This window comes from Mandrillus leucophaeus, unplaced genomic scaffold (assembly GCF_000951045.1).
Source record: "Mandrillus leucophaeus isolate KB7577 unplaced genomic scaffold, Mleu.le_1.0 Scaffold574, whole genome shotgun sequence".
NCBI lineage: Eukaryota > Metazoa > Chordata > Mammalia > Primates > Cercopithecidae > Mandrillus > Mandrillus leucophaeus.
The window spans coordinates 1,358,080-1,380,474 of NW_012106186.1; the positions used below are offsets into that span (position 1 = coordinate 1,358,080).

General features: G+C 43.9%; 1 protein-coding gene across 1 annotated transcript in view; it reads right to left on the reverse strand.

The window, feature by feature from the left end:
- Positions 1-20,850, reverse strand: part of LOC105552786 (CUB and sushi domain-containing protein 1-like) — a 1,055,824-nt gene extending 1,034,974 nt beyond the window's left edge. The window contains exon 1 of the mRNA XM_011998543.1: positions 20,153-20,850. Coding sequence (XP_011853933.1) covers positions 20,153-20,237 — 85 coding nt within the window. The 5' untranslated portion in view covers positions 20,238-20,850. The remainder of the gene's footprint in view (positions 1-20,152) is intronic.
- Positions 20,851-22,395: the final 1,545 nt, after the last annotated feature.

A 22,395-nucleotide genomic window follows, 5' to 3' on the forward strand; every position in this document is an offset into this window, starting at 1 on the left:
AACTCCTGACCTCAAGTGATCCACCTGCCTCGGCCTCCCAAAGTGCTGGGATTACAGGCACAAGATTTTATTTTTGAAGAGCACAGTCTCACAAATGTTTCACATGTCGGTTAGCACTTAGCTGCAATATTAAAAGGTTCCCTTGATTATCTCCGACATTTATATTTGGAGTCAAGATATATTTGAATTTTTGACAGAATTTTAGGAGACATAGGCTGTATATAAATCACTACATGTTGATGGCGAATGATCAATACAGGAAAATTATTTTTAACATAATAACGTGAGAGTGAGTTCAATGCATACAACCTTTGGAAAAAGATTGGAGTTGACATTTTATTGTATAACAAACGTCAACATATATATATATTTTAAATTATGTATATGGTAGCAAGAGTATGCAGTTGGAAGGCATGTAGAAATAATGATTATACTCAGAGACCTAAGAGTAAGACAGATGTTGAAGGATAATGACTTTGGTCTTTGCTCTGCAATCCACAGCATCTGACTAGAAGGTGATTTTTTGAGCCTCAAATCTTTGTCAGGAAAATATGAGATGATAAAATACAGTATTGAGCTGTCTCCCAATGATGATGTATGCGATTAAGTATTGTAACTATGTTGCAACTGTATCAACTTTCACACAAACTATGATGGTTAATGTTGATATACTGGGGTTTCAAAAGAGAGACAAAGAATTATTCGACAATAGATTCAAGTCCAAATTTTATATATGATAGTCTGTCAGAAAATGGATTTTTTTTTGTGCAGCTGTACTAGAAGGCATTCACATCTAGCACAGACTGGGGAAGGTTTCTCCCCAAAAGCTGCAATAAGCATTTATCTACCAAGAAGGGATAGGCACACATGAGAAAGATAATCAATGTGACCTAGTGGTTCCAGTGAATTAAGAGAGAACCAAGCTCCTACTGTTTTTAATTCACCAGGGTGACTTTTATTTTCAAGGTTATGAAAATACCAGAAAAAAGTCTCAAAGGATAATTAATTTCAACTTACGCTAACTAAAGGGAATATCTGCTGGGTATCATTTGAAGAGCGACTGTAGATTATTGAGTTAAATGCATTAGCAATAAGAAAAGAAAAAGAATAATTGCACATACAACAGGTATTCCTTTTACTTCCTGGCTGGAAGCGGCCTTATTGAATGTGGGCTACTTTACTTTAACCTTCTAAGTATGTATTGACTGATCGGATAGCCACAAAAAATAGAAGTCAAATTATGTCAGGGCTGAAAGCGAAAGAACAAATCACTTATTTTTCAGATGAAAGAACTGAAGCCCAGGAATGTCCCAAAACTGGAATACAGTGGAGTTTGGACTAGAAACCCCACCCTGTAGGCTCCAGGTACAAGTACGGCGTCTGAACAGAACACGTGTTACTCTCAAGTGAGGTAATGGTAATTCAGGAAGTAAGCAAAGGGCTATTACCATTGCGAGCTCCTCAGAGTTTCATCTGATGTGCTGTGCCAATGAAGACATGGCCAACTGTTTCCATAATAACCACTATGACCAGCTGTGGAAGAGTGATGAATGGTGTATACAGTTTGTTTGTTTTTGCAATAATACAACAAAACCCAGCAGATACCACTTATGGAACTCAGCACTCTGAGATAAGCCAATCAGAGAGGAATAAATACTATTTCCTACATTGTTCATGTCAGCCATATGTGATAAAACATAATTTTATTTACTATGAGAAAATCTGCTTGAAAAAGAAATAGTTGGACAACAGATATTCATGCCTTTCTGGTTTGGACTGGAGCTTTTGTTTACTTACAGGTAATAATTTCTTAAACATAAGTGTCAATAATTGGTTGACACATGTTCTCACTTACTACTGGGGCCTAAACATTGGATAAATATGGACATAAGGGAAGAACAGACTCGGGAGAATACTAGAGGCAGCAGAGAGACAAGGGCTGAAAAACCACCTGTTGGACCCTAACTCACTACCTGGGTGACAAGATGATTCGTATCCCAAACCTCTGAGTTAAGCAATACACCTGTGTAACAAGTAATAATTGATTTACAAATATATGGAGTAGCTACCTCAGAAGTTGCAGCTGTTCCTTCTGTTTCTTTTGATACATCTTAACATAATTATCTTTATTTACATATTACATTCAATTAATGAAGGCATTTTAATAAAATGTAAAGAAAGTTTGTTCTTAAATTTTGATAAAAATGCAAAAACTGACTTCATGATGCTCCTATATTACATTGTTTTTTATCCTTACCTCTGTGGCATGCCTAAAATTCAGTACTTACAAAATTATTGGGACTGATTTTAGTATGTCCAAAATAAGGCAACAATTTACAAACAGCTTAAAGACAAGCCCATCGTGTGTTTAAACTCATTCACTACGACCCTCGTCCACCCTAAACAGGATGAGAAGGTATTTTACTCCAGCATTTGTATTTGTTTTAATACACCCCGTGCCATGTCCAGCATGTCCTTGTTGGAAATGAGCTTCACTTTCGAAGTAAATGTGATATGGTAGGTATATGACGCATCACTTCCTCTCACTGATGTTTTTATTAAATATTCATTTAAGTAAGTGCCACTTTAGGGCAACTGTGCTTAAAGAAATACAGAGGGCCATTGCTGGTCAGCTATAAACATAAAGAAAATCCTTCAGAGCATCAACTGTGTTCTGAAGCAGTGGAATGAGGGCAGATGCTGTTGTCTTTCTCTCCTAATAGTGCAATTTGTCAGATGTCTCCTGTGTGTACTCGAACTGACCATATTAAGTGTTGGCAAAGTGCTCATTTTTATACAGCTTTTAGTATCAACAGTTATACTGGTGTTTCTCTCAAGATGGAGCACATTTATATCAATTGCTGGCCTTAAAATGTTCCTACGGTATTGATCATTTGTTTTGTACTTAACTATTTTCTGTCTATATTAATTTATATTTAATTGAATACATATCTCCTTCAATAAAAACCAAGTGAGAGCAAAACTCTTTCTGCAAAGATAAGAGTGGAATTTAACATTCTACTCCCTGAAATAAGGCAAGAAGGGTTATATGCCCTTCTAACCTTGATTGAACATGCAGCACCACTTACCCCAGGCCCGTTGAGCAGCTTTCCCCACGGCACAGGTTGAAAGGATTTCAGGCTGGTGGAGACTGTCTTGTGTGACGGGTGGGTGCATGTCCACGGACTCATGCATACTGGGAAAGGTCTCCTCTCTTCTGGGCTTTCTTCACATTGGCATGAAAACTTAAATTCACAGAGCTCCCTTTGAGAAGGAGCACAGTGCACCGTGACCGGCTCCAGCCCGCCTTTGGGTGGATCTCAGTGAAATCACTCTCCTGAACACGCACCCACTCACAGCTGCTGCCTTACCCCACGTGCAGACCCAGCTGTCTCACTTGTTGATAAAATTGTTAAATGAGCGCCTCCTAAGGAGATCGCATTTGAAAACTAAGTCACTAACCAGGTTCACCTGCTGGAGATGAATGCACTGCGATTGAAAGACATGCAGCATGCCGCAGCGCCTTTACTGAATAAATATAGGGCTGGCCTGATAGGAATAGACTAAGCACAGTGGAAGAAGAGCCATCATTAATACTCAATCCACTGATTCATTCACACAGTCAAAGAGTATCCAATACCCAAGACCTCACAAGCCGTTCGTTGCTGAGGGTCCTGCACAGGTGTTGTATTTACAGTTTCCCTGTTGATGTGTGCTTGGCCATAATTGGTGTGAGAGATACACATTCACTTTCACAGCCAGACTCAGCGTACCTGACTTTGAGTAGTATGTATGTCGATCATGGCCACTTGAGTTCTAGGTAGCCTATTCCAAAGGTCTCAGTCACGTGGCCCTGGAAGAAACATCTAATTTTAACGTCATAATTTCGGATTTATTTTTATATTATAACTTGAGATCTCACAGATAGAGACCCTACCTTTTAAGATACCATTGCAAAGGGGGAACAGGCAGGTGGAGGTACAGCAGCTTTTTCAACTCAAGGATCCCTCTAATTTGAGTCAGGACACACTAAACTTGGAATCTTAAGCCGGAAAGAAAAAGCCAGATCACACTGGCTGTCTTAACATTATTGAGCCCTCCATGTTTAGTTTGTGTGGAAGGTATGTTTAAGTCAATGAATTGGACCCTACTTATTTTAAAGATTTCAATAAACCCAGCATCTCTGATTTCACTAACTGCTCCTCACTTTCAGAAAGGTAACAGATTTACTATATTGCCAAGTAAGTAACTAAATTATGTTTTTCAAATGGCTTCATTGGGAACTCACACCATTTAAAACACTCAAAAGTAGCCTCAAATGCTTTTTTGAACAAAACTAAGCAGTTAGAAAAATATATGGGCCAGATACAGTGGCTCACGCCTGTAATCCCAGCACTTCGGGAGGCCGAGGGGAGTGTATCACTTGAGGTCAGTAGTTCAAGACCAGCCTGGCCAACATGGTGAAACCTCATCTCTACTAACAATACGAAAATTAGCTGTGCATGGTGGCAGGTGCCTGTAATCCCAGCTACTTGGGAGGCTGAGGCAGGAGAAGCTCTTGAACCCGGGAGGTGGAGGTTGCAGTGAGCCAAGATCGTGCCACTCCAGCTGGGGTGACAGAGCTATTGGGAACAGTCAGCACCAAGACATCAGGATCTTTAGAAAAACTAACTCTGGAGAAAGTAGTAGCAAACTTTAAAAATCTACTTTGAAGAGCGAAATTTTCTATTATTTCCTCTCATTGTTCTTTTCATAGTCACTTCAAATTCCCAGGCCTTCATGGTGTTAAATGACGTTAAAACATGTCTTTTCTCCCTGACTCTACGGAGTCTTTAATTGTACTCAAGCTAAATTTCAGGTACAAGTTCAAACGATGAGCTTGGAGGACACATCTCATAGAACTGAGAGTCTAATTTTTTTTTAGTTGCTGTAATAAAATAGCCGCTCACATTTATTTAAGCTTAGTAAAAGCCATGCATGGTTCTATGCTTTTTACATGTGTTTCTTCATGTAATCCTTATGATATTGAGCACAGTTGACATTCCCTTCATAAAGACAAGGAAACCGAGTGTCAGGAAGTTTAATATTTTCCAAGGCCACACACTGTGAGGAGGAGAGGAGACAGAACTCGGGCTTACTTAGCTCTATAGCAGACACCGTCAAAGGTACCTTTAGAACCCCTGAGTGTGTGAAAACTAAGGGAAATTATTTCTATCATAAGATACTCACTGCCTACCTAAAGGAGCTAGTTTTCACTTTTTTGAAATCATTTTGTTCTTAAATTTATTTAAATCATTAAGAAATCTAAAAATGCAATTGTCTAATTGTGCTAATATGAGCAGTCCTCACAAAATATGTTGGTGTGGTGAAAATGTGTTTAGTTATTCAGAATTAAATATTCTGTAGTGACAAATATACAGATCAAATCATATTGATATAAAACGTATTAACTAGTTAATATAACACAATGTTATCACAACCATGTGTTTTTCACCTCAAATAAATTATCATCATTTCATATTTAACAAAGCAATAAAACCCTGTAACACGCACCCACTGAGGGTTCTGTGGCACCAGTGACGGCTCTCAGCCATCTCCTGAGCTTCGAGGTTGGAAACTGTGCTTCTCCAGCTGCCTGGGTAATCTTAGGTTTAAGTCCAGAACTTTCCTAGCATGCTGCTCTTCCCAGAGTGTAGCCACAAGGGCTGTGTGCCTATTAGATCGGGAGAGAATCAGTGCTTCGGTTGCACTTAGAGCCCCAGCAAAGCAACAATGGAGGTGGGGTGAGATGGAGAGGCAGGTCTGGTCTGGTGTGTGGGGAAGGAAGGAATTTGTCAGGCAAGGAGGCTTTCAAGAGGCCTGTGGGCCTCCTGGGAGCAACACTGTAAAATGAAAAGAGAATTCCTTAGACTGAGCTCTGCCTTTTGGGTGAGATATTGAACTCCTCTGGACAAACATAAATGAGAGACTTGAATTTATGAACTGGAAGATCACTTTGAATTCAAAAATCTTATCTAGCCAGGCGTGGTGGCTCATGCCTGTACTCCTAGCACTTTGGGAGGCTGAGGTGGGTGGATCACTTAAGATCAGGAGTTCAAGACCAACATGCGCAACGGGACAAGACCCTGTCTCTGAAAAAAACACTACACAAAATGAGCTGGGTATAGTGTCATGGGCCTGTAGTCCCAGCTACTTGGGGGGCTGACACGGGAGGCTCGCTTGATCCCAGGAGGTCGAGGCTGCAGTGAGCCAAGATCGCACCACTGCACTCCAGCCTGGGTGACAACGTGAGACTCTTTCTTGGAAAAAAAAAAAAAAAAAAAAATCTTATTATCTATCTCTACTTTGCCCAACAACGTGGACTAGTAAGAGCAACTTATACTTTTCAGTTTTTTTAAATTTAACAGTTATTATTTTACTTAGAGAAGGTTGACATAGTTATTCGAAGAAACCAAACAAGATTTAAGCATGACACCATGATGTGTGCATCTTTTCAGATATTTCCCATGTGTATAGAAATAGTCTGCCTTTTCTGTACCTGAAAATGGGATCAAAATATAGATATTATTTGAAATGTTCAACTCAATACTTTACCATGGAAACACATTCGTGAGAGCAGTACAGTGTGTCATAGAACAATCTATTTGGCCATTTTGGGATGGTAAACACTTAAGCTCTGTCCAACTTTTCAGTATGAGAGAGGGGGCTATAGTGAATAAGTCCCTGTTGCAGCAGGATGTATTAACTCCCTGGATCGAAACATCCGATAATTTGGAGTATGACTGATAAGGCCGAATTATCCCCTCCCCTCATTGTTCTAGATATCCAACAAGAGTATAAGGGAGTGTCTTCTCTGTGCACAACCAAAACTTGACATCATCAGTTAGAGTTTCACAATGCACTGGGGAAAAAATGACAATGTTTAATGCACTGGTTTCAATCAATTATACACTTCGGAATCTTTTCCTACATTTATTATTTATGTTTGTTCTTCCTATAAAATACCTATTTATACTTAATGGTTCCTAAGTTCTTTGCTGACCGATTGTGAGATGACCTTTTTATATTATTTTTCTAGAACAGTGTGGTGAACAGACTCTTAGGGAGCCCACACGGCACCCCCACCTGCTGATGTCCATGCTCTAGGGATCCTTTTCTCCTTGAGAGTGGGCGGGACCCGTGGCTTGCTTTCAACCAGCACAGTAAACTGACAGCGATAGGCTACACGTGATTATGTGTACACGACTACGTGATTACATATGAAATTGTAGCACCCAACTATGGAGTCTCCCTCTCACCTCCTCTCTCTCCCCCAACCCCACTCCTAACCTGGCTTGAGCCATGCTAGGAAGTCTCAGGTGACAACTGTGTGTGGCCCCCAGGAACTGATGGTAAACTCTGGCCGAAAGCCAGCCAAAAACTTAATGCCTCATTCCTACACCTGCAAGGGACTGAATTCTGCCAACTGTCCAACTATCTTAGAAACGAATTCTACCCCAGTTGAGCCTCAGGCGGCAATGAAGTCCCAGCCAAGACTTGATTGCAGCTTTGTGAGACCTTAAGCAGAGACCCAGCCAAGCTGCCAAGCCAAGCACAGACCCCTGACCCACAGAAACTGTAAGATAATGCATGTGTGTTGTTCGAAGCTGTTAGGTTTGCGATAATAATGTTACGGCACAGTAGTTAGCTAATACAGAAAGTATTCGAATGGAAGACTGCTCCCCCAATCTGTCCTTCTATGTAGCTCTGTTTTCTAGCTCTTGAGTTGTTCTTGATGGCATCTGGTCCTGCGGAGAGGATAAACCTGGGTAACAGAGAACGCTATAAAATTATCTTGCTACAAATACTGTTGGCTTTCTGTCTGTCTCCCTCATTTGGAGACAAAGAATGAGTATTGTCACTAAAGGCATTAAAAAGTGGCTCAAATCTCTTATTCTGATTTTAAAGCTATAATAAATGAGCTTTATTAAGTTCATTTTAATAAAGATCTTTAACTTAGGTACTTTTTACCATATCTTTAACTTAGATACTTTTTTCTTCCTCATAGTTTCTATTCTTAAAATATAAAAGGTAAGAAGAAATGATAGTCCCTTCAACTTGTCATATAACACTTCTTGTATTTTTATATGAACTCTTTTTAAAAGACTTATTATTGTCCATCCATCATAAAAATTGAAAGAAAAACACATTTTCTAGGAGATATAAATCATACCCCAAAGTTCGACTTGGCTATACTTTTTATACTTTCAGTTCGGTAGAAGCCTCGTCTTTTCAACACCCTGATAACATACCCCTTCCATGTTTCTTGTTGCCAGCAAAGAATGCTGGAAAGGTAATTTTGTAATTGCAGTTGCAAAAGAAAGAGACTGATTAGCTCCTCTTTGTTCCATAATCCTCTAATGTAATTCTTTAAAATTAAAAAGCGGAGAGATAAAATAGTCATGAAGATCAAAATGACAATTGAAGGCTGGTGTATCTGCTGAACAAGCTCTAATATTATTAAATTATTGTCACCAGAAGAAAAAAAATGCAAACATCTCAGATAACTTACTTGGTATACAAAGAAAAACAGTCAAAAAAAGAGACACAATTGAATCAAATAAGCATGGCAAAATAATATCTTGAATATGGGGTTTCAAAGCTAATTATTTTGACAAGTTCTAGTCTCAGTATGTGAGTAAATAAGCAGGCACAGTGACTGGAAGAAATCTTTACCAATACCTTCCCTAGGTCAACTCTTCAACGAGTGTTTTCACAAAATGTTGATGATACATTAATCTGAAGTCACTAAAAATAATGGCTAGAATCAAGTATATTACATAGACTGAGAACATTTGTTTGTTTATTAAAGAAACAGTGAATGTGTAAGAAACCAGAATGACGCTTGGATACTTGCAAGAGTGCCCTTCAGTTCTCCAGGACTTTCAGATTTATGAGGTCAAAACAATGCAAACAAATGAGTGAAAAACCAGCAAACAAGAATAACATTTTTTTTTTTTTTGAGATGGAGTTTCACTCGCATCACCCAGGCTGGAGGGCAGTGGCACAATCTCAACTCACTGCAACCTCCGCCTCTAGGGTTCAAGCGATTCTCCTGCCTCAGTCTCCCATGTAGCTGGAATTATGGGTGCCTGCCACCACACTCAGCTAATTTTTTTTTTTTTTTTGTATTTTTGGTAGAGATGGGGAAGAACAACATTTTTTTAAAGGACCCTAAACCTACAGTTTCCTACATGATGACCAATAATTTTTAAACATAGTAACTGACAAAAGAATTAGATCAAGGAGAGAATGGGTGATCAATGAATGATAGAGAGAACTAGAAGTGGACTCAAAGATGGGTGGGCTTGAGATGTATGGAAACAAAGCTCAAAGGTGTGGTGGATGAGGTGGAATGGAAAACTCTTCAATGGTGAGAAAACTGCAGGTATAGTTAGGGTGTACCTGGCCTGGCTGAATTGGAAGTCACAAGGGCAGATTTGAAATGACTGATTATGGAGGACTTTGAAAGTCAGTTTAGGAGAGAGATGCTGTACCCAACAGAGAAAAGCATGTACAGTACTTAAGAAAACAAGATCCATGGCCAGTAAATCACAAACTGCTTTTCTTTCCACACTCAGTGTCCTGTTGGTATTACATACTGGAGGTCATTAGAAAATCTCCAGAACAGCAAGAATAACCATCACAGGACTTGCAGGGAAAAATGTTTAAAAATGTCTAATGTTTTAGCTTCCAATAAGTAGATGACATTCAAGCAAAGGTGTGATCCCTTGGCTGTATGACAGTAGAAAGGAGCAAGGCTTAATGTAAGTTGCATATACATTTGCATATTTCAGGGACTAGTCCCATGATAGTAGTGTACCCTTCACATCCAACCTTCAGCTTTAAAGAGCAATGAATCAATGTCTGAGAAAGGTGACCCTGAGCATCAGTGTTTTTAGGATCATTTCCATGCTTGACATTTCAACTGACCCTCACTGAGCTATCAAAAAACACAAAGTTTTCTTGGCTGCTCTCCGGCTGTTTCTCCTCAACATCCTCATCTTCAGTTCATGATGTTGTTCCTATTCCCTTCCTCCTCCATTCTTTTGAAATAGATTAGAGTGGTCATAGCCTTTTGTAAAGGGGAATGAACTTGCCAGACAGATGGAGAGAACAAACCACTTGACTGGGTACAAACCACATCCACTTCTATGTGGGTGGAAGATCCTGCAGCAAGGAGGATGAACAGCAGAAGGGAAAACCCCCAGATTCTCGCCAGCACAGAAACCCATGCTTAGTGTCCTTGGGCTGACCTGTTCTCACTGGAATAGTAAAAAACATACCCCTGGCTGGAGATCTAAGAGGCTAGTGAGCCATGTGATGTATGTGCTAGCATGCAGAGCAGTGGCACATGTGTACCCGGAAGACCACTGGCCACATGGTTCACTGCAATGCCCATCTCCGCCTTCTTATGAATAATTGTATAAACTGCCCATAAAGGGAATTTCCCCAGCATGAGACAGGGCTGTCTAATTCTCAAGCAGTCCACCATGACCCAGCTTTCAGCACACACTTTTGTTTTGCAATGAACTTCTTTCATGCAGTGGAGTCAAGAACCTAAGCAGGCTCCACCGACAACACTTTGAGGTTCTATAAACTTTCAACTTCCAGTGGAATTTCCAGTAGGTACCTGACATTAATGTCTCTATCACACAGCGTAATATTTGAATAAATACAAATTATGTGACTTTAGTGTTCTTCTGAAGTCAAAACGGAAACTCCTAGAAAGCACTCAGAGATTCAACTTCTTTGTTAAAAATGTGATGTAGCCATGGAATACTATGCAGCCATAACAAAGAACAAGATCATGTCCTTTGCAGGGACATGGATGGAGCTGGAGGCCATTATCCTTATCAAACTAATCCAGGAACAGAAAACCAAATACCACGTGTTCTCACTTATAAGTGGGAGCTAAATGATGAGAACACATGGACACATAGAGGGGAACAACACACACTGGAGACTGTCGGAGGGTGGAGGGTGGGAGGAGGGAGAGGATTAGGAAAAGTAACTAATGGATACTAGGCTTGGTACCTTGGTAACGATATAATTGGTACAATAACCCCCTATGTAACAAAACTTCATATCCTTTACATCTACCCTGGAACTTAAAATAAAAGTTTTTAAAAAAATATGATGTAGGTGAATAGGAAGGACTCATGTATTACAGTTAGACTGAATTGAGTGATTCTGTTTGGCACATGCCATAATTCTTTAAGTGAGCAAAATTATGACTATAATCCTTTTTAAGAGACAAGTCTTCCCAATTCTCTTCCTATCCCCAGTCATCATTGTTAAGGATCATATCAGACTAAAAATGTGTATATCATCCCTAAACGACAGTAGTTCTACCCAGATCACATTAATCAATAAAACTAATTCCACCTAACAGTAACAAGATGACTGCTCTCACCTGAATTTCCCTTGATATTATTTATATTTTTTAAAGTATTGAGCATGATATTTAAAATCTGTATTGCTTCCATGTAAAACGGAGCATGGATGTTGAACAAGTGAAATGTAACCTCATGAATATAGCTGAAACCATAAGACAACAACAAAATACCCTCACAGATGGATTGGTCTGACATTGTCCACAGTAATTCTATGTTATAAAGAAAGGGGGAAAGAGACACAACAAGAAATGCAAGACATTTGGAGTGCGCAGAAATTGTCTGATGAATTCAGTTAATTTCTTGTAAAAACGTGACCCTTCTTAGTTTGCCAAGGTCTCTCTTCTTTTTGTGAAGTGCCGATCATACTCTGCAATGCTCAACTATCCCAGCTGTATTATACATCAAAGTACACTACTTTCCTACCAAATAAAAGGCATAGTTTGAAATGTGGTGACTAAAATTGTTGATGGACTTTGAACATTCATAAGGCCCATCCTTTGAGATAAAAGTGAAGATCTCTAAGTTCAGTGGAATCCACCATTTTCACAGGAAGCGAAAATTTACTCAGAGCGCCGCCAGGCAAGATTTTAGGAACCACAGTTATGTAACTATTATCAAAGAGGTGTAATTTTATAGAAAGGGAAATGATGAGAGTCCCCCACATCCTTTACAGGAATATCAACTTCAGGTAGAAGAAAATTACTCATTTGTTAGAGATCAATGAAAACACTTTCCGTTAAAAAAGAAGAGGAGGAAAAAGTATCTCTAAATAGAGGCATAGGCATTCTTCAGGCATCTTGAAAATGACTGCCTACGATTTCTAATTAATTTCAAAGTTTTTTCATTCATTAGAGATCACTCTCCAAATAATTCAAATTTTAATCTAACATTCAGCCCTTTCTTATATAACACTAATGATATTAGAGTATACTAAACAGTAAAAGAAAAAAGTAATCCACTCGAACAGAATTTTTATATGAAAGAGCATAATTATCCCTGAAGTCTCCCCATAATATAAACATTATGGAGAAGGAGCTTGAACCTCTGCTTTGTTGTAAAACTATTTTTTTTTAAAAAAGCAGATTAAACAGCATTGAATGATGAATACTGATAACAGAGGCACTGATAAGGAAGAAATTCTTCTGAATTAATTGCACAATTTCATAGTGTGGTATATTCTTCATGAAATCAGTGTGAGCTAATTTGTTTGTGAAGGATTAGTGAAAACATTATCAGATTTTGATCACTTTTATTGAAAGGAAGGTAGAGAGATGACAGATCGATAGACTCTATCTATATTTAAAATATATAATATATAGATAGTTTATATGCAGATAAATGCATATAGTATACATCATATATTACACATATGCAAATATATCCATTGCATTTTTACCATCTCAAAGTTAGAAGCCATATTTTACTATCTACTAACCAATGTGGCATTCCCTAAGTGAGATTATATGTATTCTCTGCATCAGAATTACCTGGGATGGGCGTGGGTAGTAAATAAATAGATTTCTACCTCCATCCAAAATTCACTTATTGAGAATCATTTGGAAAAGAAGCCATGGAATCTGCATTGAATCAAGATTGAAACAAGTAATTCTTATGCACACAAAGTTTACATAGAGTATTCAAAAACTGCATGTCATGCCCACCCTAACTTTGACAGCTATAATGATAACGGTGACAGGCATGTTCAGTACGGAAAGCAGAGGGTTGCTGCAACACTTTAGGAAAATGCTCAGTGCCTTGCAAAGTTGCTTTAATTCCATCAGGGTTCATGGTTTATAATTATCTGAATAATTCAGACAAAAAGTTGTAGTTATCATATCCACATCATATTAGTTTTTCTTGAATTTTATTGAGGTTGAAGCTCTCCAAAATATATTCAGCCAAAAAGTAAAAAATGAAAAGGACTGGAATCTGGCCGACATTTTATATAATTTAAAATACTGAGTGTCAACTTGATTGGATGGAAGGTTGTAAAGTATGGTTCCTGGGTGTGTCTATGAGGATGTTGCCAAAAGAGATTAACATTTGAGTCAGTGGACTGGGAGAGGCAGACCCTCCCTCAATGTGGGTGGGCACCAGCTGATCAACTGTCAGCGTGGCTAGAATAAAGCAGACTTGCTGAGTCTTCCAGTCTTCATCTTTCTCCTGTGCTGGATGCGTCTTGCCCTGGAACATCGGACTCTAAGTTCTTTATCTATTGGACCCTTGGACTTACACCAGTGGTTTTCTGGGGGCTCCTGGGCTTTTGGCCACAGGCTGAAGGCTGCACTGTTGGCTTCCTTGCTCCACATCTTTGCTGACAGCCTATTGTGGGATTCACCTTGTGATCCTGTGAGTTAGTAATACTTAATAAACTCCTCTTTATATATACATTTATCCTATTTGTTCTGTCCCTCTAGAGAATCCTAATACAGTGAAAAAAACTGGGAAGTGAGGCCAACAATCTGACTCCTTCATGTTTATGCTTTTCTTGATCTCATGTCTAGTACAATGATAGCATTTAAAACATAGTATTATATGCATGACTCTCCACTTTACAAAGGATGAGGCAAAATTACATTAAAATTATGAGCATCAAGTATCAAATTATGAGCATTAAGATAGAAGTATCAAAGAATCCAAGTATATTTGGGTGGAATGAAAATACTGAAATATTCCTTTCCCTTTTATAACTTTTACCAAGCTAAAACTAGTTCAGGATTCCAACCAATAAACTGCAAAATGTATCAGTAAAATAAAATATGTAAGTTATTTTTAACAAAAAAAAAAAAAAATATGCCTGCATCATCTTTTTTCTTTTCATTCCCCAAACAAATTTCAGATGGGGATAAACGTTGCCACCGTAGGTCAAAGTGACACTGACTCTAACTGAAGTTAATTTGTTGAAACGTTATTTCTCAGTGGAATGTTTACAACACATTAGAGTTGGTAGACGAGACAGGGTGCCTAATGGATGATGAAATCTCTCATCTCCATAGAACAAAGATATTTGAGGATAAATAAAGATTCTGCAACTTCCCTAAAGCACTGGTGGCATTTTCCTCTCCCAGAAAGTACTGGTTGATACAAATGGTTTAAAGAAAATTGCAGCTGAGCTCAGAAAAGAGAAGTGTTTCACACTCTGCATCCAAAGAGGTTGATCTGCTGCAGGGAAAAAACAAGGTGTGCATTATTTCCATAAAGCTCCCTATAATCAGTCAATTCCAACTGGCTCAATTATACAATGTCCTTCTATTCTTTTTCCTGTAAAGCGAATTTTAATTCTGTTACTTACCAACCTCAGTATCAAGGACTAAAGTCCATCCAAAATACAGACATACTGGTTAATCAAAGGTCACTTAAGGTCATTTTAAAGTCCTTAGGGAAAAGACTTACTTACTTCCTTGCATTTAGGCATAAATACCTAAGTGCAATTATTTGATTTTTATACTGATCAGCTCTTCTGGAATGGACAACAAGTGTGCTAAGCACAATGATCATGTAATTGAAGGTCAGTGTAAACGGGTTGAGTTCTTTGAGGATTAATTCATTTTAGTAGAGCTGAAACATCTATTTCTTCGGCTCAGGTTGCATATCCATGCTAGTACTACAGTTAAAAAAAAAAAAAAAAAAAATTTCTGCCCCTGGTTGCTATCGTGGCTGTGCCACACTGTCAACTTGGTTGGACTTGATGTTTACCACTGCTGGTCTCTCCGTCCAAGTTCCTACTTTCCTATCCTAGGAGACAACAGGCTTGTAATATTCCCATACAACCCAAAGATACAAATACTGTAGACTGTGGAAGATCTCTGCCTTCACTCAAATATCTTCCTCTGATTTATTAGTTGATCAAATAAAACTTAAGTTAAAAAAAAAACATACTTGACATTCACTATATGCAACTACGCATGCAACTTCTTAGTTATCTTACAGAGGGAAGTAAGCTCAACCAGAAGACATACAAAAGGCCAAAGGGAAAATGTAGCTTAAATTGCATGTATGCAAGTTGTAATGGCTTATTTTCACTATGAGCTCAGCAGAAAAATTACCAGAGGCACATTTAAAATTCAGCGGAATAGAGAGTATTTAATATGCCACTTGCATTTTGACAGCTTAGAAATGTCTACACTGGGTTTGCTGTATCGTCTGCTTATAAGCACGGACCAGCCACCGAGCCTTTGTTTATCTATTTCTTAAAGGAAGCAGAACCATTTTCTTGACATTTTCAAAGCTGTGTTGGTGTTTGCTTGACACAATAAACTGGAGAGTAAGGAAGCATTGCCCCCAGGAGGAGCTGCTTTTGCCTGTAGGAGCTTTAGCACTGTGGCTGTGGCAGTCTTCTTATCAAGCATGATGGGCCAGCTGAAAGCCAATATAAAAATAGCCATTCCCTCTCCTCCCTAGGCCTCTGCCAGTGAGATGCTTGAGACGTGGGGGAATTCTACCACCCTGCCCTACCCACCATTTGCTTCTCTGGACTTGTTTGATGAGACCTCATTGCCCTGCTATTCAAGTTTACAAAACCTGTCACTTCCGAAGAAAGCCTCCCTTTTGCTTACCTTTTCAAGGACTTAAAACCCCAAACGACATGAGTGCTCCGGAAGCACTGAATAGCTTTCTGCTGACCAGTTCTGATTTGAAGTCATAGTGATTAATAATAATATCCTGATAATGCAACAGGAAAAAGACATGATCTGCTCAGCAATTACAGAGATATTAACTTCATTTTAAGTGTGTGTTTGTTTGAGATGGAGTTTCGCTCTTGTTGCCCAGGCTGGAGAGCAATGGCACCATCTCAGCCCACTGCAACCTCCACCTTCTAGGTTCAAATGATTCTCCTGCCTCAATCTCCTGAATAGCTGGGATTACAGGTATGTGCCACCACACTCAGCTAATTTCGAACTTTTTGTAGAGACGGGGTTTCACTATGTTGGTCAAGCTGGTCTGGAACTCCTTACCTCTGGTGATCCACCCACCTCGGCCTCCCCAAGTGCTGAGATTACAGGCGTGAGCCACGGCATCCGGCCCATTTTTTTTATTGCTGGATGGGCATTAGGGGTTTCCTGTGAAAGCATCTTCTTCACAGGAGTGTCCTGGCTTCATCAGCAGGAAGTGTATGGGGTGCGGCTCTGCCATAAAGGAATTTAACCAGCAAATTAAAGGTCTTAGCATCCTTCTTGGTGACATGAGTCTTTCATAAGGTAACTCATCTAAAACCATGCAGGTATGGGAGGGTGCACCCCGCTCGCGGTGGAGTTCCAGGCTTGCTCTGGAAACTCAGCAGTGCGTGCTCACATCTCTGCTGGGTAGGTAAAGGAATTTACCTTGTTTGAATTACTTCCTTTCAGGAATGTTCCACCTTTCTCTTTCGGACTTCTCAAAATGAGGCTGCTCTGGGCTAGTAGTGTTGTGTGTGCTCTCCTTTAGGACGCTTTCTGGGTAAGTAATTGAATGCAAATACCTGCATTCTCGTGGCTGCACATATGCAAGAAACAACTGAGAGCAAACTTTGTCCAAACAGCCAGTAGATCAGCCCCAGGTAAAGGGGCAGATCCGAGCCAGCGCACACAGAATTAATACTCCTGTTTACTAGATGAAAATGCTTACAGCCTTACTCCTTTTCCCCTGATCCCTGAAAAAAGGCATTTAAAGAGAAACGCACATTTGGGACTCAACCTTTATGATGCCATTAATAATCAAGAAGAAAAAGGAAATCACCAGTGAATTTTCGATACCCCCAACGCTTTATTGAAGAATACAGCACCATCAGCTGAAGCTGATACTCGGGTACCCACAGTAACGGGTTTCAGTGACCTCAACTGCGACCGCCTCCAGCCTCACGACTCCGCAAACAGGTCACGAATTATGCCCCACGCATCAAAAACTCTGCGCCTGCCTTCGCCACAGCGGGTGCCGCCACCTGGGCGCGCGCAGCGCAGCTGCCCACGGCAGTGGCCGGGCGCCCTCCCGCCAGAGCGCTCCTCCTCGGGAAAGCCCTGCTGCGCGCAAGCGCCTCCGGTCGGCCCTGGAGCGCGCTGCCGAGCCCCGGGGCCCAGCGCCGACGCCCCCGGGGGAGGCCCGACCTTGGTCACCCGGGCTTTGCTAGGCAAGGGGAACGCGACCCCGCCCCAATAGCCAGAGCGCACAAACGGCGACTCCGGCGCTGGCGTCACCGGCCCCCTTCCTGCCTGCAGCCCCTTCCCAGGCCGCTACAGGAACTCGCACTTGACCCCGCAAGCGCGGAGGAGACATGGCCCTTGGTCCCTGTGGGGTTAATGAAGGAGTTCCACGGACCCACCGCCGGGTGGGCCAGACAATAGCGCAGTGATAGCTGCGTCCGAGCGTCCTGGACCCCCATCGCGCGCACACACTTGGCGCACAGCACCGCTCCAGCTCCATGCACGCCAGGGGCCTGGGACCCTGGGCTCCACTTCTCGGCTTCTGCAGCCAGGTTCTGGGGCCTGCAGCGCCCAAGAGGAGCTCTCTTCCACGGGACTGCCCCGCAGGGCCCGAGGCACCCAGGACTTTGCACCCCCTGCCCTGTTCACCCCAGAAACAGCCAGAGCAGCCCCCGCCCACTACCTGCCCCTCCACACCCTCCCTCTCGCCTCCGCCTCAGCCTCATCCTAGCGCTGCAGCCCACCCGCGTGGGGGCGGAATCCGCCCGACACACACGTGTGCGGATTATTAAGCAGCCGAGCTAGGGCCGCCGCCGTCTCCACGCAGCAACCTCTGTTAATTGCGGGGGAAGGGAGCCCGGAGCGCGCGGAACTCGGGGGAACCGAGAGTGAGCTCAGAGGCTGAGTTGCCTGCTTGAAAAGAAGGAAGCCCCGGGCCCAGATAGGCTTGGAGTGCAGGGGAAAGGGCGGGAAGTTTTGCGGAGTTGCATGGCAGGTGTTTCCTCTCTACGCAGGGGCTTGACTGGAAAAAGCCAGGTCCTGTCCCTTGGGCTCCTGCCCTCTCCCCGCTGCGACACACACGCCCCTGCACACCTCACAGGGCACAACCCTCTTTGCCCTAGACTTTAGCTGCCTCGCCTTCCAATTCCCAGCCAGTCCAGTGCTGACCAGAGGCCGCTGCCAGCCGGGCCCTGCTCAGTCGGCGGTGCCTCCGCAGCCAGCAATGTCAGCGGCAGTGGCCAAGGCATCCGGACCGAGCCGGGCGGGTGGGCAGAGGGTCGGCGTCTGCAGGAAGGTCCCCAATCCCAAGCGACCACAAGCTTGGGTGACTAAGACCCATCATTTGCGCTCCCCGGGATCTCGGGGCGCATTCCCGCAGACACCCCCTTGTGAGGGTGGATGAGGGTGAGGAGGAGTTGCTGCTGAGCGGTCAGCTCTCACCGAGCCCTGGACGCCCCGTGGAGACGAGCGCAGGGAGGGGAAGCCCAGCAGGCACGTCTCTCCCCCGCTCTCCAGGCAGATCTGGAGTTTCCTAATGAACCAGATACAGTCCTCCTTCGCCCTGCCAATCACTCTTCCATCTGGACCACTGGAGGAAAAGGAAATGGGTGGAAAAGAAGATGGAAGAATCTAGAGAGGAAGGGGAAATTTTATGTAGGGAAAAAAGCAAGTGACCATTAAAAAAAAATCCTAAGATTGGACTCCATCCTTTAAAAATGAAACGAAAGGAAACCCCTGTGTAGATACACATATTCCCGGGAATATCTGTCGAAGTGCTGACTATAGAGAAAGCATCTAAGGAGGCTAAAAATGAGGACAGGGGCAGGTATTTCCAATGTGAACATCAGTCAGTCTTCTCTTTCTCTCTCTCTGTTTCTGTCTCTCTCCCTCTCTCTCGCCCTCTCTCAAAAGAGAGCTTATTTTCTTTCCCGGAGAATAGACAAGTGCACAAGCTATTGCCAGCCTTGAGGTCGCAGCCTGTAGGCTACTTAGGATAAAACATTCCCCAACTCATTCAGGGAGAAAACCAAGTTCACAGAACCCCAAGCCCCAGAAAGCACCCAGAGAAACTCCTTCCCCTGACCAGGGTGGAAAGAGGATACCCCTGCGCCCACAGTGAATGCATCTGACTTGGAAGCTGGTCCAGAACTCCGAGCCTGTTTCACGCACCTTGCCAACACCTTACAACTTGCAAGGAGCGAAGTCCGGGGGAGAGGAAAGCGGGGGCCACCTTCCAGAGGCAGCTACTCCTCGCTGGCTGGGGACGTTGGAGAGGGAAGGAGGAGACGAGGAATGGGGTGTATGGGTGCGAGGAGGCCGGGCCAGCGGAGAGCTTTGCCTGTTGGTATCAAAACCCCCGTAGAGAGCCCGAACTTTCCAGGCCGGCTTCACCCGGGCCGCTTTTCCAGGCGCGTCGGGTCCGGGGAGAAAGTCCTGGGAACTGCCCCTTAGCCACCCCGACCCGTGGAGTCCACGTCTCGGAGGAGGCAACACCGCCCCGCCGGAGCACAGTTCCAGCCCAACTCGTCTTGGGTTCCTTTCTCCCTGACACCCTGTACCGCCGAGAAAAAGAGATACCTCCTTTGAGCCCAGGAGAGGGGGAAGGAATGGCGGGGTGGGGCGGGGGCCCAGGAGGGCTGGGGAGAGCGCGATGGAAGCTCCCTCCCGAGCATCGCGTTCCCCGAGCGTCGGCGATGGAGCAGCGCCGGGCAGAGGCGGCCACTCCGTACCCTGCGGTCCTCAAAACGCACACTCGCGTCCGCACACGGGGCCTCCGAGGACTCGACCGCCTCCCCGGCCAGGAGCAAGCCGTCTTACCCTTCGCTGCAGTGAGGAGCCTCGCGCACAGCACCAGCAGCCCGAGAAGCAGGAGCAGCGACTGGAATCTCCTCCACGCAGTCATGTCTGCAGATACTCCACACGCACGCGACACCGATGGTTCCTCCGAGGAAGGCAGGGCTATGAGCGGAGCCAAATAATCACCCGAGGGCAAGGCAAGCCGGAGAGAGAGCCCGGTCCCGAGACCCGCCGCGCATCCGACGCCTCCTGCAGGTCTAGGCGCCCGGCTCGCTTCCCTCTCATAGCATCGGGTCCCGAGCCACTGCAGGGCTGAGCTGCTCCGAGCGCGGAGACCCGGGCTGGCGGGGCCGGGGCCGGGGACGAGCGCCGGCCGAGCCGGGCAGGAAGGCACCAAGGCGGCGAGGCTGCGGGAGGGGGCGAGGCGGGGAGAGGAGCGCGCGCAGCCAGGAGAGACCTGGAGAGGAGGCAGCTGGAGAGAGAGCCAGCGAGTGGGAGATGCGGGGAGGGGGGCGCGGGGGGAGGAGAGAGCCAGTCTAGAGAGAAAAGGCGGAGAGCGCAGAAGACGGGCTGCTAGTGGCACAAGGAGCCGCTGCCGTGGAGGCTGGACTCAACCATCCCTACCCACAGAGAGGGGACCGAGGCTGGGCACGGCGCAGTCCCAGACAGAGCCCAGCCTCGGGGCTTCGGGCTGCCAGCACCGTGCTGCGCTGCATTCGGCCTCAGCGCAGCAGCGCGCAGGCTGGAGAAGGAAGACTTGTTGGGCGCTCGGGTGGGGGAAGCCCACGCCGCACACCGGGGAGGAGCAATGCAATCCGGCAACTCCAGCAAACTGGAGGGTTTCTGCAGGGGCAGAGGCCGGCCTCCATTCTTTGATCTCCCTTCCTTGCTGACCAGAGAGCAGCCCCCTGCCTAACTTAGATCAGAAATGCAGGTGGAAAGGGCACAAGCTTCAACTCCAAGGGAGGAATACACACACACACACACACACATGCACATATATGTATGTATATATTCCTATTCCTATGTATATATATAAGATGGACTATTTGCAAGGAGTTACACATATTTACAAATTTCCTGACTTCGGATTGTGTTAGCCTTAGCCATGCCCAAACTTCAGCTTCAGATAAAATGTGACATGAGGAAGTCTCTAGAATTAATATTATGGTCTGGTTATGAGAGCCGGCATGTTGGCACAGCTTCTGATGAAACTATATATAAAATTCTGTGGGTTGGGAAGGGGCCTTAAAAGAGAAAAGACAGGTTCTCCCTGATTCTGCAAAAGGAGGAAGCCCGCAGAGAGAACAGTGCTCTAGAATAGCAGTACTTGATACAGTAAACTGGATTTCACCCAGCTCCTCAAATAGAGGAGGCATTCCTGCAGTTCCTGGGGAACCTGTAAGGCGAGACAGGAAGGTGGTGGTCAGTTAATAGAAACACCATCAGTGAGTGCCGGTTTCCATAGAAGGACATTTAAAGGATTCAACATCCTTGACCAAAAAGGTTTAGCGCTTTTAGAGGACAGAACATGGAAATCCCATGCCCCAGTAAGAGAGAACCAGCCTCCAGGCCTGGAACCATTAGAGTACAGCAACCATCTACCTGCGGTATCCCCACAGCACCAGATGCCTGTGGTGGGAGGGAGAGCCCACCGCCTCATTCCACCTGCACTTCCTCTCAGTCTTTCAGATTAAATGGGTTGACAGTTTGATAATGGTTTATATGCCTCCTTTAATTTTCTTAGATTGCCCCTGCCCCTGTGATCCAGGATACTCCAGAAAGGCATAGTAGATCCAGGAAGGACTGAAACCTTGGCATGGAAACACCAAAGCCTGACTTTCTTAGTCTCCCTGCAGCCTCAGGTGCAGGTGGCCACAGCGGGGGCCACCTCCACAACCCTTTTCTCCTCGCAGAGATACGCGCTTTAAATATGGGGTGGGGGGAATGCATGCTCTTGGAGTTTCAGTCCTGCACAGGACTTGAATTTTCCTCAGTGCAGAGTCCCGTCTTGCCTCGTTTATCCCTGGAGGGACACTCAGAAGACAGAACGCCTCAGCCACAGGGGAATTCCCACAGAACCCCTGAGTTCTATTCTTTAGGCTGAACTGGGCTTGTGGGGCAGACTGTCGCCCCCTCTGGGAGTTTAAATCAGACCCCAGATAGTATCTGTGAGTCAGCAAGTGAACAAAAACGCTTTCCAAGACCCATTAAGTGCTCCAATAGTTCATTTGAAGCGCCTCATCAGGAAAAACGGATCTCTT